We start from the raw sequence: 17,589 nt of genomic DNA on the forward strand, positions 1-17,589 counted from the left end.
AGGTTTTTTGCATTGGACGTGAGTCCCCAGGCTTTAGTTATGACGACCTTTGTTTTTTATATTCCTTTTTTCTTTTCCTCTCTTTTCATGCACTGATTCTTTTTTGTATGTAAATCCAATTTGAAAATCTCTTTCAAGACGGAGGATGAGACTAGCTCTGTTCCTCATGAGCTGAACCTACAGAACATGGAGTCCAGCGAATGGAAATCATCTAAATACTCAAAATATGCAGCACACGTTTAGGATTATTTTTATTCACTCAATGTTGCCCAATATGGAATTGACTTTGGGATTATGAAATTTGCTAGAATTAGACCCAAACTGTTTTGTCTTTGATTTGGAGGGTTACTTCACCCAAAAAATGAAAATTAGCCCATAAATTACTGATCCATTTTTGGTTGAACTAACCCTTAAACCTGTGTCGAGAGTGTGCCGGTCTAGTGCAAAAGCTATTTTACACAAGCCAGCACATATAAAGAACATAAAATCCTGTTGAAATTAGAATTCTCTCATCTTAATTGTCTCTCTAGACTCCTTTTGCACACTGGTTAGCACATTCACATGTAGACACACACACATACTGTACCACATGAGACACGCAGGCCTCCCAGCACCCAGCCTTAAATTAATGCAGTTAATGTCTTCTTCAAATCCTTACCACAGGCCAAACAATTCACACTGATCTTCCCTTATATCAGTTATCATCAACAACCAGCTTATGCATTTAAATGATACCTAATAAGGCGTTACAGGGTTTTGCATAGGCACATTTAACTTGCATTTTATATTGCAGTTATTGCCAGTATTCCTGCATAACAAACCTGCTTTACTAACTGCAGTTACAATGTATAAACTTTTAATGGTTAAAAAAATGCATTCTGATCACACGTGGCTTTGATTATTACTGTCTACCACAATTTTTTTTTTTTTTTTTTTTTTTTATGTAATTATATATATATATTGTGTTATACCTCAGTTGTTGAAGCCCTAAGACTGGCAAGAGTCTTCAAAAATTCCAGATTTTCAATACTTATCGTGGCGGATCTGTCCAAAGCTTTTCACATAGTTAACCACTGGATCCTCCTGTCAACCCTATTTGCAAAGGTCATCTCAGGAACTGCACTCCAGTGTTTTGAGTCTTACCTCTCAGATAGGTCCTTCAAGGTATCTTGGAGAGGTGAGGTGTCCAAATCATTACATCTAACTACTGTGGTGCCTCAGGGCTCAGTTCTTGGACCACTTCTCTTCTCTGTCTACATAGCATATCTTGTTTTCTGACATTCAGAAACATGACTTTTCATACCACTACTATGCTGATGACACTCAACCCTACCTCTCATTCCATGCTGGTGATCCGGTGATACCAGCTTGCATCTTAGCTTTTCAAACAGACATTCCTTGCTAGATGAAGGACCATCACATTCATCTCAACTTCTTAAAAACTTCTTAAAAAAAAAAACAAAAAAACAAAAACAAAAAAAAAACAGGTGTGTTCAGGTGCATCCCTGGTGCATTGCTATTTTAAGTAGTTGAAAATAGACTGCACAATAGACCAACTCAAACCTGGTCTAAAGTCTAATTTAATGGCGCAATATTTTTTTGTTATTTAAAAAATGCGTTGGTAGAAAATTTGCCTGTGCGTGGGTCCATAGTTCGCGTTGACTTTGCTTATTACACACAGGGGGATGCACATCACACAAACATGCCAAATATTAAAAACAAAAGGATCACAGTGTAAAATAATATTATTATGTAGGCTGCATAAATATAAAAATGTAATGATGGATAGTGATTGCGTGTATTAGAATTAGGCTACTTATTTGCAATTCAGCCTATTGCTACTTGTAATAAGGAATGAAAGTGGCTAATAAATCGCACTGAGCTATTTGAAAGCCTGCATCCAACAATGAAAGATTGACTGGCCACTTAACAGGTAATTTCGGCAAAACATCACTCGTTGAACTCCTCAGTTTAATCAGTGTGTTTAATAATTATTTAACTTCACACACGCGCAGATCGGATTTCCTTGCTTGTGAAACGTTCAGCTTTTCCACCAACAAATTCCGCCATGTAAATAGCAATCCGTCATGGCGCAAGTGCATCTCGCTCTAAAAGGGAATGGGAGATGACACTCTAATTGGTTTAATGAACTTTACGCCCATTACCTATTAAGAGAATAGAGACAACTTAAGGACCGTTTCTTTTTTTTATGATCTAATTTTCCCTCATGTTTTCCTATGTCTATATTTGGTCTCACTGTTCCTGTTCCCTGATTACTTTGTTAAACGTCACTTCCTGTTGTGAGTAGGCACTATAAATATAATAAAATATGAGCAGGTAGATGTCTTCAGACCAGGACCCATATCAAACATGTTAAGTTTGGGGAGTTACTGCAACTTTTTTTTTTTTCATTGTATACATAGCAAGCTTTAGCAAATTAGCTAAGTGTTGCTAGCATGTTTTAGCGTGATTCTAGCATGCTGCCAGCCTATTTAACACTTACAATATATGTTGCTTAGAGTCCATAACTGGGTTAAACATGTCATTTCCTGTTGCCAGCAGGTGGCGCTATGACTATAACCAAATATGGGCATGAAGATTTGTTCATCATCATAACAAACATGTTAAGTTTGGCGCATATTTGACATTGCATACCTGAGTTACAGCAACTTCCTGGTTCATTATAGCATGCTTAAAGTGTAAATAAACCCTAAACCAACTTTTTTTAGTTAATGATCTGTAAGAATGGGGCTTTATTAGTGCTGTTCTTTGATTCGAGTAACTTTTTTGACATTTGAGTATAAAGTGTTTGAATTTTACAATATATGGTGTAAAAATGTCTGAGTGCTGCCCTCTTCAGGTTGAATGGTGGCTACTGCAGTTGATTTTTCCTATTGGATGTTGCGGTGACAAGTGACGTAAGCAGTGGCAGGTGACGTATGCAGTTTCCAGCTCACCACGCCCCTTGGTACGAGCTACCATGCCCTTGGCAGTATAAAACCATCTTGTTCCGTCAAAATCACTGTAGTGAGTCAGGAGTAGGAATTGCGAGTATTGAAAACGACCAGGATAGACTATTATAGCATCTACGTAGCATAGCAATTATATAGGGTGAATACTGGTAAAGTGGGACACTTTCTGATAATTTATATTCTGCATACTTTTTTATTATGATCCAAATGTCTTATCCGCTCATATGATACTATTCTAAATAGCTTAGGAGCTCTACTATACTATAGACAATAAAAAAATAAAGAAACATTAAACACAGGATGGATGACTCTTCCTCAAACACACAATGACCCCAAACCACATTTCTCAAGGCGCTACTGTCAAACTGGGACACCTTTATTGGAAAACTGGGACACTTAAAACACATTCAGTTGTTATTCAAGTGTAGGCCTTATAAATGAAATACACACTAAAATATAAACATCAATATAAACAACAACAACAATAACATAAACATAACTTTTTTTAAGAAGGGGTGCAGGTACAGCAAATTCAACCCACCCCCTCCCTTGCAAAATTTTGTATTGGGTTAAATTTATTTCATACAAATAAAAAAGGGGGAAGTCGTGGCCTAATGGTTAGAGGGTTGGACTCCCAATCGAAGGGTTGTGGGTTCTAGTCTCGGGCTGGACGGAATTGTGGGTGGGGGGAGTGCATGAATAGTTCTCTCTCCACCTTCAATACCACGACTTAGGTGCCCTTGAGCAAGGCATCGAACCCCCAACTGCTCCCTGGGCGCCGCAGCATAAATGGCTGCCCACTGCTCCGGGTGTGTGCTCACAGTGTGTGTGTTCACTGCTCTGTGTGTGTGCATTTCGGATGGGTTAAATGCAGAGCACAAATTCTGAGTATGGGTCACCATACTTGGCTGAATGTCACTTCACTTTTTTTTTTTTTTTTTTTTTTTAAATAAATAAAAAAGATAACCTTCATTAACATCTCTTCTTGTAGGAATAAACTTATTGCACACAGGCTTAATTTAATTTCTGTATGGTAGGTTCATCTACACGTCAATACAGCCAGTGCAAGTGAACGCCTCCCCGTCTTCAATGAGGCCATTCTCCTCGCCACACGTCTCATGGAACCAGTCCTCGCAAACAATGCACATGATCCAGTCTTCTTTGGATCATTTGCATCACCAAATTTGGCTTTACAAATATTGCAAATGTCCTGACCATCCGAGCTTGTACCCTCCATCTTTCTTGTTTTTTTTTTTTTTTTGGTAGGCTTTGTTTGTTTTTTGAAAAGTGTTAATTGCGTGTGTCTCACGGTGAACGTGTGAGAGCTGGCATAGTTTAAGTCAGTCTTTCTTGAAATATCTATCTAACTAACTAAATGTATGAGGGGCATATAAAAAAGTTAACTCAATTCCTCCATTAGAATGACTTGAATGGCTGTCCCAGTTTGCCAGTAATACCCTGTTCCAATTTAACAATATGCTATTGGCAAACTGGGACAGTGTCAAAATCACATAAAAAATCCCAAGAAGATTAATATGAATGTGATTTTTTAAAAATTCTGATTCACCATTACATCCTATAACAAAATATGTAACAACTACAAATGATCCATGAGTTGTTTTATTTTTATAAACTTAACATTATTTACTGCAGAATGCGATGTCATTTTACTTACCATCACAGTTCACTGCAAGGTTGTTAAACATGATGTGCCACACCCCGGAAGTGATGTCATAGCCACAGAATTTTTTTTTTTTTTTTTTTTTTTTTTTTTATCACATACTTGCTACTGATGAGCTCAGTATTGATTTTTAGTAAAAGAAACATATCCATGTAAAGATATTAATTATTAAGCTTAACTGTCCCACTTTACCCATTGTCCCACTTTACCAGTATTCACCCTAGGTATTTAGATTATTTTGTGTAGCCTATGTAGTTAATTAGCATAGTTGTTATTGTAACGTTAGTATCATAAATTGCTCCGGGTGTGTGTTCACAGTGTGTGTGTGTGTTCACTGCTCTGTGTGTGTGCACTTTGGATGGGTTAAATGCAGAGCACAAATTCTGATTATGGGTCACCATACTTGGCTGAATGTCACGTCACTTTGTTAGAAGCATAGTCAGTTAGTAGCATAGTATTGCATCAGTTAGGATAGCTTCAAGTTGGCGTAGATTTATCTGTATTTAGTACAGTGGTCAGGAAGGTACGTATGTGTAGTGTTGCTGGTTGAGACAGGACTGCTGGACTGCATAGTTTTCCAGCAGACTTTAAAATTAGTCGCCAGTGGTTTCATGCACTTGGCCTGGAAGACCGCGAGTTCCTGCCTAGAGCTGGAGTGTGCAAACTGCATTTTACGCGGGATTGCTTCTGTAACGCGGTGGAAATGGGCTTCTCCACACCGCTCAGGTTGTAAAACGACGCGGTGCGGGAGTTTAGACTGCAGTTTGAGCCAGCTCGAATTGATATGGCTCAGGCCACAGATACCTCGACATCCTCCACTTCAGGTGAAGGTGGGGGAGAAAAGTCCTCTACTTCAAATGATCGCTCTGTTGCAGAGTTACTTGCGTCACTACAGTCACTCTCCATTTTAGCGACTCTGACAGCAGCTGTCAATCAATCCGTCACTGCGGGTCTCAGGTTCACGCCCCACCTGCTCAGCCCCGCCCTCGGTTCGTCCCCTCTATCTCCACTGTGCGCTGCCCACTTTTCAGCATTTTTCAAATATTGCCAGTGGGTGGAGTCAGGCTCTGACCAGGGGTTTAGTTACCCTTTAGGCAAATGCTGTAATGTAGTAGCTAAGTGTTGTTGGCATGCTTTAACATGTTTATAGCATATTGCATGTCAAGTTTGAGGCAGATTGGACACTGCATGGTGGAGTTACAGTAACTTCCTGTTTCATTGCATTGATAGCATGCTTTAGCACTTAGCTAAGTGTTGCTAGAGTGTTATATCAAGTTTCTAGAATGTTTCTAGCCTATTTAACACTTGCTGACACTTTTTATGTTGCTAGGAGTCCATGACAGTGTTAACCATGAGACTTCCTGTTGCCAGCAGGTGGTGCTATGACTGTAACTGAATATGGACATGGGTATGTGTTCAGGACAGAACACCTATCAAGCGTGTGATGTTTGGGGGAGATCGGACATTGCTTGCCTGAGTTTCTTGCTTTCCAATTTCCTGTTTTATGATGAAACGTAGAAATTTGTCGGCCTGCCAGGGACACAAACTCAAGATCTTTGCAATTTAGCATTACAAAAGCCTTATGATAACCCCGGTAACCTTATGATAGCTCCTGTCAAGCGCTGGTCCTGCAGATGCTTAAATTGCAGCTTGTGTTTTGATGGTGTTTTGGCTTAGAGCGAATCCTTCTTGGACTGAGAGTCTCTCGGCTGTGTTCTCACTGCGGTTTAAAGACTACAAACAAATCAGTCTGTGTACATCACAAGTTCACAAGCAGAAGCGCTGGCTCCTCAGGTGGAGGGGAGTAGTTCAGAACGTGTGCTGTTTGCTCACCAGTTTAATTGATGTGTATTATTTATTGGTGTGCTGTGGCATGACCGTAAGGCACAGAGCACAGAGCAGCGAGCCGCAATATGCTGATATTTACATCATTTGTGTAACTGCCAGCTATTTCAGGCTCGTGTTTATTTTCTCTTCCGTTTGCCAGCATCATGAATGAATGCTTCAAAGCAATTCAGAAAAGATGAAGGCTGTTGAAGGTGCTCTTTCAGACAACAAATGGATGTTGGGCTGTTAGATGTGAGGTTTAGAAAACTGATTTCCCCCCAAAATGTAAATCCTGTCATTTTCTCACATGCTGTTTCAAACCTGACTGTCTTGATTTTGTAGAATACAGAAGGGAATGTTTTGAAGTCTTCCTGCGGGTCTTAGCACTATAATGAAAGCAGATGGTGACCAGGAATTGTCCAGAAAGAATTCCAAGATATGAGCTTGCAATTCTGAGACAAAAAAAAAAGACAGATTTGTGAGATAAAAAGTCATAATTAACTAAAACTAAAAAAACTAAATACATTGCAATTATTTTTGTTAACACTTTACAATAACTTGTATTCCATTTTTTTTTATTCCATTATTATTATTATTATTATTATTATTATTATTATTATTATTATTATTATTATTATTATTACTATTATTATTATTATTTTCCCCAACTTGCTGTATTAATTAATATAGTTACACATTTTAATACCCATTTCTTGCTATTAACAAACCATTAACTATGAATATAGCCTCAATAGAGTCCTAATTTGTTTCTTATTAATAGTAAGTTAGTCGTTAAGTTTAGGTATTGAGTAGGATTAGGAATATAGAATATGGTCATTCAATTACCACAATATGGCTATTGACAGTTTATAAATTCCAATAGATTGCCAGTATGTTATTAATGTGCATGCTAATAAGAAACAGGTTATTAGTGAGAATTGGTTTTTATACTTAAGTCTTATCAGTTATTTTAAGCACTTCACACATTCACTCAAAACCACAGTCTGTTAAGGTGATATAGGGTGATTACTTAAGGGTGTTTATATTCTTGAATAAAAACATAAAAATAGCTAATTCAACACAGAACAGCAACAGTAACAGCACATCTTAAGAGAAAACCTTTGTGTTTTACACAGTTACAGATTTATTATAAAGTACAATATTACAACATTTTAAAATTTCCCAGATTTCAGAATTACAGTTTGACAAAACACTCAAATAAGTTTTCAACCTTGTTAGACAACAATCTTATTGCTGAACCGTGACTAAGGTCAAACCAGCTAAATTATGCTATCTGTACTTGTGTGCATAACCATATTTCTGTCAGGACCACTATCATCAAAATGATAAATAATTAAAATGAAGTTTGGTGTGGCGGTATGGTTCTGTTCTGGGAAAACACTCCCTGCCCACCCATGCAGCCTGTCATGAATGAGCAGAGAGAGCAGCAATAATAACCTCCCCAACACAAGCGACAGGCCAGAACCACCCAATCACAACTGATGGTGTTCTGAAAGAAGCATATCCTTCTGGAACAACAGAGACTTGGGCAGCAGCCTCTTACAGGAGAAGGCAGTGAAGGGATGCTCTTCTTTAAAAGCATCTAACAAGAGCAGCAAGCCCCTGTAATGCAATACCTGAAAAAGATGCAGAAAGGCCACTATAATTGCCTAGTTTGCAGCAAACATAGCATACTGCAGCCATAGAAACAAGCAATGAACGGATCAGATCTCAGATTTTACCTGGACTAAGTGCCTCAGCATTCTATTAAAACTCCATAACAACAGCATATAATAACTCAAATCAACTCAGTTTATAGGTTGGTAGTCTCCAATTGACATTTGCATGTCCTCAATCTGACAACGTGTGAACATAGACAAAAATCTTTACCAATACACTAGTTAGCTTAATCACAGCATTTTGCAGAAGTAAGAGAATCTTAAAGGGATAGTTCAGTTTCAAATTAAATTGTATATGTTTTAGCTTACCTCAAGGGCATCCAAGATGTAGGTTTCGTTGTTTCCGCAGTATTTCCCATTTTGATATTTTTAGGTCAAACCGTTCTTGTCTGTGACTCATATAATGGAGGTCTATGGTTACCACCTCAAAGAGCACGCACAGAGGAGTCCAAATTAAACAATTCCCCATCGTAAGTACACATTGATGACCTAAGACACAAAATGAGCGGTTTGTGTAAGAAAACGAACAGTATTTATATTGTTCTTACCTCTTGTACAGAACCACGTCCAACTGATCTGAGTGCGCGAGTGCTTCCCGAAGTGACGTGCGCGTGCGCTCTGGCTTAGTCCGCGCAATCGCGGAAAGCGCCGGAAGTGATCTCTCACCAATCTGCACTGTCTGAAATATAATGCAGTAATTGTAATTAATTAATTTGTTTATAATGCACCTGTTACACCCTTATAAGGGAGCAACAATGAAGGAGGAGAAAGCGTTTTTGGCTGTTACATTACTCTTTATTTTCACATCCTCCATAACAAAGACCATCTCTCAAACTCTCGCACTTCGCCAATCAACATCACGGACCTGGCCAGGGATCGATGTGACTGAAAGGAACGCTCCCCCAAAGGACACCCAACAGGAAGCTCTTATCTATAGGCACACCTGTGCACCGTTACACCCAATTCACCTGATTACCTCACAGCTCCGCAGCACACCTGTAGGGGAAGCACAAACACACCCCAGACACGTCAGAGAAGATAATGCAAAACACGGCCGTGACAGCACCCTATAATCGTTGCGATTATAATAAACACAACACATTACTCACTCTATTGACAGCATCCCATTGGATCCCTCTGACATTTGACTTCGCCTCCGGTTTATATGTGGCAAACAAAACGCAACGTGCAAAACGCTGCGTCTCAACAGCGGAGAAAACTCAGTATCTTCAGTGTGATGCGATACTGTCAATGTCCTCGTCATCATCTTGTAGTTGTGGCATTGCTATGTTCCATTCGTGACAACACATGCTCTCCACTTCTGTTGGCATCTCACAACACTTACTACTAAACAACACCAATTTTGAAGAGATCTCTGTCTCTTTGATACTTTAAATATGGTTGTCTGTTGACATACGGAAATCGTCTTCCATAGCAATTTCCTGTGCGTCTAAATATGTTTAAATCTTCACAGTGAAAGGTAACACTTCCGAAATCTCTGTGTAAACCACAGACAGTAAGTGTAAACTATGAGTGACGTACACGCGTGAGAGATAACATCCGAGGCTTTCCGCGATTGCGCAGACTAAGCCAGAGCGTGTGCATATGTCACATCAGGATCACTCAGATCAGTTGGATGTGGTTGTGTACAAGAGGTAAAAACGATATAAATACTGTTCGTTTTCTTACACAAACCGCTCGTTTCGTGTCTTATGTCATCAATGTGTACTTACAATGGGGAATTGTTTAATTTGGACTTCTCTGTGCATGCTCTTTGAGGTGGTGACAATACACATCCATTATATGAGTCACAGACAAGAACAGTTTGACCTAAAATTATCAAAAAAACAAAGACACCTTGGATGCCCTTGAGGTAAGCTGAGCCATAAGCAGCAAGCATATTTCAAGATCTATCAGATGGCCTAAACAACAGCTTAAACATTGGCTTCTTGCTGTTGAAAGTTTAATAAGTAACAACCAATAACTTAAAGCAATAAGGCAGTCTAGCAACAAAAATGATGAACACTAGATAGGCCCTAACAGGCCATAACAAGCAAGCAAAATCCCAATACCCTAATAACTCTAAAGCAAAGAGCTCCTGAAAGAGCATAGACTGGGGCAGCATGCCCTTTAAAAAGAGGAGCAGCGAAGCGATGCTCTTCTTTAATAAGCAGCTGAGAAGAGCAGCATAAGGTCTATACCCGAAGTTTAGGCAACAGCATGTTGTCCTATCCAGACAATCATTAGCATTTATAACACCTTTAGTAGCAACATCTACATACTGCACATTAAGTATGAAGCACATTACCAATGCACTGTATAGCTTTAAGCAACAATATATCACTGACTTAAACACAGCCTGATGGAAATAATAGTCATGAGTTTTGGATATGTTTAATGAAACTGCATTCTCCGTATTAGATGAGCCTTAAGCAGCTATATATATATATATATATATATATATATATATATATATATATATATATATATATATATATATATATATAAACAAAACAACATCCATCCAAACCAGCAAACAAACAGGGAAGGGGGAGCACCAGACACATTATCAATAATTTACAATTTGAAAGAGAGAAATAACATTAAAAATGGCAGAAGAAAACCATTGCCATGCATCAGTAGTCCCAGATTTATCTCCGTTAATTCATGTCATTGTACATTCACAAGCAAATATCCCAAGGAGGCTATGAATCCAAAATGTTTTTGCACTCATTCAGAGTAAACCAGTTTTGTATAATTGTCTTCTTTGGAGCTGTAAAACCAGCAAACATTCTCTTCTTTAATAAACGCATACAGGAGTTGGAAGTTCTGACGCATCTGAAATCAACCACACACTCACACAGCTAATGAAAACATCAAACTTGGAAATAAACAACTGTGACATTGACATTACGCCGCTAAATACAGCGAACCCCAGTTGAAACGCCTACAGGATAATATTTGTTTCATTTAAACCTGTTCTCATGGCCGTAACTATACAGCTGGAGCAACACACAGTTTAGACTCTAGAGCATACAGACGCTCTGAGAACATGCCAATAAACACAGATACTTAAATGCTTAAAAAAAAAATAATAATTAGCAGACCAGGCAACAAATACACTGCTATGGATTAAAAGAGCATTCACTTATCTTTGATGTGGATTTCATATGTTCTGAAACATGCTGCAACAGTTTGATTTGTGAGCAGCTGAGAATCAACTGATGCAAGCTGGAATCACGTGATCATTGAACGTGTAATTGCATTTGTAACTATTTTGATTTAAGTTAACTAACTAACCTCTGTTATGCAATGTTCAATAGGTTCATTAATAAATGGTTACAAGCATGTTATCTTACTTTTGTAGCTATTTGAATATGTTTCAGTAATGCTTGTTAATAATCGATTAATTCAATTTAAAAAGTGTTTTATTCATTGAAATAAAGCTGAAATAAAATATAGACATTCAATAACTTTTGGCAATTAACTGAAAGAATGGTTGAAAACTAAATTAGGTAACACTTTATAATAACTGCATGCTATTAATCATTAGTTAAGCATTAGGAAACAGTTAATTAATCATTTATAAAGCATTAATAAACATTTATAAGCAGTTTATAAATACAGATATAAATGCCTTATACCTGCTTTAAAAGCATATCTATAATGTGTTTAATAATTGTTTTTTCATACTTTATTAATGATCAAGTTATCATTTCTAAATTAAGTATAGCATTATTTACACACCAGTTATTAAGGAGTTGTCAGTGGTTCATAAGATCACTTAGAAATTGTAAGTAAATGATTAATAAATTATTTAAATGTGCATTCATACATCTTTTTATTCAGACATATAGTAATAGTTACTTATAGTGTTTTATAGTGTTTATTAACATGTATTTCTACTGTAATTCAGGGTTAATTCAGGTAGTTATAAAACATATGTAGTTGTTAGTTAACTATTTTTGTGAGCTCATCTAAAGTGAGGACTATTTATGCCTTGTAAAGCTTTTACAAATGAGATTTAAAGGCTGTTAATGTTTATATGTTCTGTATCACTGTGTTGTGTTTGTTTCCGTTTTTTGTTTAGAAGATAACTGAGCCTTTAAAAATCCTTTATAAATGCTTTGCAAGGCATAACTAGACCTCACTTTAGATGAGCTCACATAAATAGTTAACTGACCACTACTAAATGCTTTATAACTACCTGAATTTACTACATTTCTTGTGATCTTATGAATCACTGGCAACTCCTAAATAACTGGTTTGTAAATAATGCTATACTTCATTGAGAAATGATAAATTGATCATGAATAAAGTATGAAAATACAATTATTAAACACATTATAGATATGCTTTTAAATCAAGAATAAAGCATTTATATCTGTATTTATAAACTGCTTATTACTGGCTATTAATGCTTTATAAATGATGAATTATCTGTTTACTAATGCTTAATTAATGATTAATAGTGTGCAGTTATTATAAAGTGTTACCCTAAATGACTACAACAACAAAAACAAAGCTAAATACAGTAATGATAATGATGATTATAATAATAAAATACAAAAATCAAAGCTAATTCAAAACATTAGTATGTACATATTACTAAAATAACACTTCCAAGTAAAACAGGACGCTAGCTTTGAGTGAGAAACAGATCGAATTCAAGAAGTTACAAACTAGTATTTTCTTTCAGAAACTGAAAGTCAAAAAGCAAAAAAAAAACAAACAAACACATATATATATATATATATATATATATATATATATATATATATATATATATATATATTAGAAATACAAAGACTGCATTACTATTTTCTTGTAAAAAAATAAAAAAAACTATTTGTCTTATAACTTCAGAAAAATCATTTTTACAGTTGACTTCTTCTAGTGTATGATACTTTAAACGCGTTCTTGTGTCATTTCATTGGATCTCGAGAGCTTCTGTCTTCTTGTGCCTTAATGGATGGAAGAAAGAAAGGGTTACACGGGTTAAAGATGACAAAATGGAAATATTGCCAGAATTCAGTGTGAACAGTTCCTTAAAGTGCAGTTTCTTTTTTTTAATGCTATGCCGGCTCTTTCTTTCATGTGCTCTGAATTCTTGAGATCACTTCCTGTGTGAGCCGCTGCTTTATGCAAACACCTGGAGTGTGTGTGTGTGTTAAAGGAATGAAGGGACTGTGTGTTCCTCGTCTTTCTGAGCACCCTGCATCTCACTTTCTACATACTGCTCTATATTTCCTCGACTTGACATCTTATGATACATGAGCAATGTTTGCCAGTTATTTTTTTGAGAGCTTTGAGTTTTGTTGTGCTCTTTATGCACCATAAAATAACATAAATATGTGATAGAACACTTAAAACAATCAATATACGGTAAGTGATAGAATTGTTTGTCTTCAAAAATAGCCTGTGGTAACACTTCAGATTAGGAAACACAACTAGTTGCTTATTAACATGCATATTCTTAGCATTTTAGATATTTATTAGTACATATTAATGATTCTAATTAGCATATTTTAGAACTCTTAATCCACCCAATACCTAAACTTAACAACTACCTTACTTGCTATTAATAAGCAGCAACTTAGGAGTTTTTGAGGCAAAAATAACCTTTAAAATAGTGTCACCATATATCGTCTGGCCTCTTCCAACATCACAACTCACATATCTTCTAGAATTCAGAGTTTCACACTCACAAACAGGACTGCACTTGTAATTACATTACACTGTTTCCCACCTCACATGAAGTGTGCATTCGTTTATCTGACAAATCTGGACTTCTCCGAGCTCTTGCAGAACTGAGTTTGATTTCCCATACATTCGGTGTGAGAGATTTGTAGGGTTAATACATCTAAAATAATCATGAATATTTATGTGAAAAATGTTTCATAAAAATGTGGTTGTCATGCGGATCCAGAGGAAATGCTTGTGTTGTTGTTGTGTCATAAGAAATGTTAACCTAATGCTGATTCGGTACAGGTATGTACCTCACTGATCATTTGCATATTTTTGTGTATTGTTTACTTATGCATCATGTACCCCTCTCTCTCTCTTTTTCAGAGACGTAACGGTGTTCTGATGTCGCCATACTCAGTGACGTCATCAGTCGGCGAGCGTCGATTGGTTGCTTGGTTTCAGGTGGGCGGAGCCCAGCGTGGAGAGCAGGATCTGTACCGATGCATCACTCAGTCGACGTACGGAGCCGCAGTGTCAAACTTTGCTGAACTAATTGTCAGAGGTATGACCAGTGTTTCGTTCAACTTTATCCTATAGGTTTATTTATTTGCAAGATTCTTGTCACATAGGTCTAAACTGCAGGCTGTTGAATGCTTTTTTCTGATTGGCTGGTGCATGTTTTAAATTGTGGGATTATTTGAATGGATGTAATTCTAGGTTTATTGACGTTAAACTCTAAACAATCTCTCTTGACTATTTAAATATACTTTATATATAAATATAAAATGAAATGATTAATAAAAATAAAATAATATAAATAGTTATTATTAGTAGTAGTAGTGGTAGTATTTTTTATTGCATTGTGACAGGAAATCACAAATGTGTACTTTTTACACTTTTACAGCGTACAATTTTACACTTTTTTTTCTCTTGATTAACTCACATATGACTGTTGGCTGGAAGCAATGATTTATCATTTTAAAAAGATTCATCAGTTGGGAACGTATGGATTATCATCATGTTGATTTTGAACTTGGGTCCCATTGCATTATATGCAGTCACAGAGATGGATTACTTATTTCTAAAAATCTTGATTTGTTTTCATTTGAAGAAAGAAAGTCGGTAACACTTTATTTTAGGGTCACTTAAATACTTTCTTATTAGCATGCATATTACTAGAATTTAGCCGTTTATTAATACAATTTAAATAATTTATATAAAATTTTGGGGTAGACTATCTCTTTAAGATGTCAGAATTAAATTAAATATTTAATCCGTTTCAGATGGCCCCCTTATGTCTAAGCTGATGGTTCTCCTAGAAAAAGGAACCATCAATTCCAGCCATTATGCTTTGCTATCGTCAGGTTATTCTCTCACAGCACAGAACATTCTGGATTCTTCTGAACTCTCAATCAAAACACGAGCACCTGAGCACATCTCGCTGATTCACTGTAACATCACGTCCCCACCCAGAGATCTCTTCAGCAAAAGCCAAAAGCCCATGAGAGACGTAACCTCCCTGACTAGAGCTCTCCAGAGAGCCGGCAGACTGATTACACTCATATCCCCCCAAAAATAACCAAATTACTGGTGCAATCAGTTATGCAAATGACCACACGCTGCCTCGTCATGGCCGCTCGCTACAAGTGGCTCTCGTGATGGTGGCATGATTGAAGGAGTGAATGAGTCACGCTTCTCCTGGAGCTGAGGTAATGTCACAGATAGTCCACCAAACAAAGGAGTAATCAATGCTGCTGTGCCAGTGTATTATGTACTTCACACTGTCTACAGTTTAGTTTTCAAACCTCCGTTATTAGCTGCTGGAGAGTGCTGTGTTTGCGTCACACAGGCAAAAATAAAAGAGCAACAGGAGCGACCAATGGAACTTTGCTGTATTTTTAATTCAAGCTATTTCCTGTCTGTCAGAAACAGACATACTTACTGTAGAGACTCATAATTCCCCTGCAGATTATGATTAGCTTCACACATGAGTGAGTCATTACTCTGATTCAAACTGATAACTCTAAACATTTATTCTGAATTATTATTATTACTTTTTTTAAGTTATTGTTATTTTAGCAAAGTACTGGTTCATACAAGTCATATATTATTCTATTGCAAAATAATATTACAATTTAGAATAACTGTAATGTACTCCAATGATCAAAGCTAGATTACTCCAGTCTCACATGATCTTCAGAAATCATTTTAATATGCTGATTTGATGCTCAGGAAACATTTCTTGCTTTTATCACTGTTATCTGATGACTAGAAAGTTCAACAACATGTACAGTTTGTAACATTAACCAGACGTTGACCAGAAAACAAAGGTAACTCCCGTATTTTCCAGACTATAAGTCTCACTTTTTTTCATAGTTTGGCTGGTCCTGCGACTTATAGTCAGGTGCGACTTATTTATCATAATATGACATGAACCAAGATAAATGAACCAAGAGAAAACCTTACCATCTACAGCCACGAGAGGGCGCTCTAAGCTGCTCAGTGCTCCTGTAGTCTACACTGAAGACATATAGCGCCCTCTCGCGTCTGTAGATGGTATTTTATTTCTCTTGGTTCTTGATTCTAAATAAATGCGACTTATAGTCTGGTGCGACTTATATATGTTTTTTTTCCTCATCATGACGTATTTTTGGACTGATGTGACTTATACCCAGGTGCGACTTATAGTCTGAAAAATACGGTAATAATTTCAAAGTTTATGTTGTGTTTTCTTGCCATCTCCAAATAATTCCCCCAATTTTAACAATTATGGGCAAATTCTTTTAAACAGTGAAAATTAGCGTTTCAATTCCATAAAAGCGCCAATGGGAGGCGAAAACTTTGCGGGTGATTTACTGACAATGCACAGACGCAGACCAGATTATTTCCATAATGAACAGCACAATCTACCGAGAGCAGCGCAAATTACCGTCTGCTTTTTTTGGTGGTACATAATGGTGCAAATACCAGTAATTTGACAAGCGCAAACGTTCGTAAATCGCATTTCGTGATTCATTTTAATACTCTCCTTCCGTAAATGTACATATTGAAAGGGAAACTCCTACAAATGCATATTCCATGCATGTCTTTAGTAAAAAAAAACAAAAAAAAGACCTGGTTTCAATGGTCAGAAATAACTATATTTGCAGTATTGTTGTTTTCTGCAGTTTTAGCAAGAGAATTAAATTATTTTGCGGCTCACTCTGTTTTTAAAATATCCGCAGCTCTTAAAGACACTTTAGTGTCGAAGGGAACCGAGCTGAGGTCTGCCATTTAAATATGCCTGATATATAGGATCAGCTTTCACACGCAGTTTGGCATCATTTTTGTAAACTTTCTGAATTTGCCAAGCCAAGATGTTCCTGCAGTTCTACCTTAAATTGGGCAACACATACTGTAACAGGTTCGTCAAGTCCTGGAACATCTCGTCCTCCTCGACTGGAAGGAAAAGGATCTGTTAAGTGCAGCTGGTAATAGGCTGCTTCTCAGTGGGGTTAAATAGGACCAGCAGCTTTCCAATTGTGGCTAGCATGAGGTGCATATCAGACCTGTGAAAGGAGTTTGATACTGTGTTCAGGCATGTTTATCTGCATCTGTGCTCTCATTAGCTTGATTCATATTTGATTTTTAGGCAGCACTGTGATTAACTGCAATATTGAAAGTCAAGGTCTCACAGTCATACTGTTCTACTGATAGCATCTCATACAGAGATGATGAGTAATTTACATTGAGAGATTAGACA

General features: G+C 36.9%; 1 protein-coding gene across 8 annotated transcripts in view; it reads left to right on the forward strand.

Moving 5' to 3' along the window:
• LOC127979265 (receptor-type tyrosine-protein phosphatase U) overlaps positions 1 to 17,589 on the forward strand; it is a 208,393-nt gene that overhangs the window by 111,297 nt on the left and 79,507 nt on the right. For all 8 annotated transcript variants that reach the window (XM_052584594.1, XM_052584596.1, XM_052584598.1 and 5 more), the window contains exon 6: positions 14,232 to 14,409. In XM_052584594.1, the coding sequence (XP_052440554.1) occupies positions 14,232 to 14,409 (178 nt within the window). The remainder of the gene's footprint in view (positions 1 to 14,231; positions 14,410 to 17,589) is intronic.

Source organism: Carassius gibelio, chromosome B19 (assembly GCF_023724105.1).
Source record: "Carassius gibelio isolate Cgi1373 ecotype wild population from Czech Republic chromosome B19, carGib1.2-hapl.c, whole genome shotgun sequence".
In the NCBI taxonomy this organism is placed as follows: domain Eukaryota; kingdom Metazoa; phylum Chordata; class Actinopteri; order Cypriniformes; family Cyprinidae; genus Carassius; species Carassius gibelio.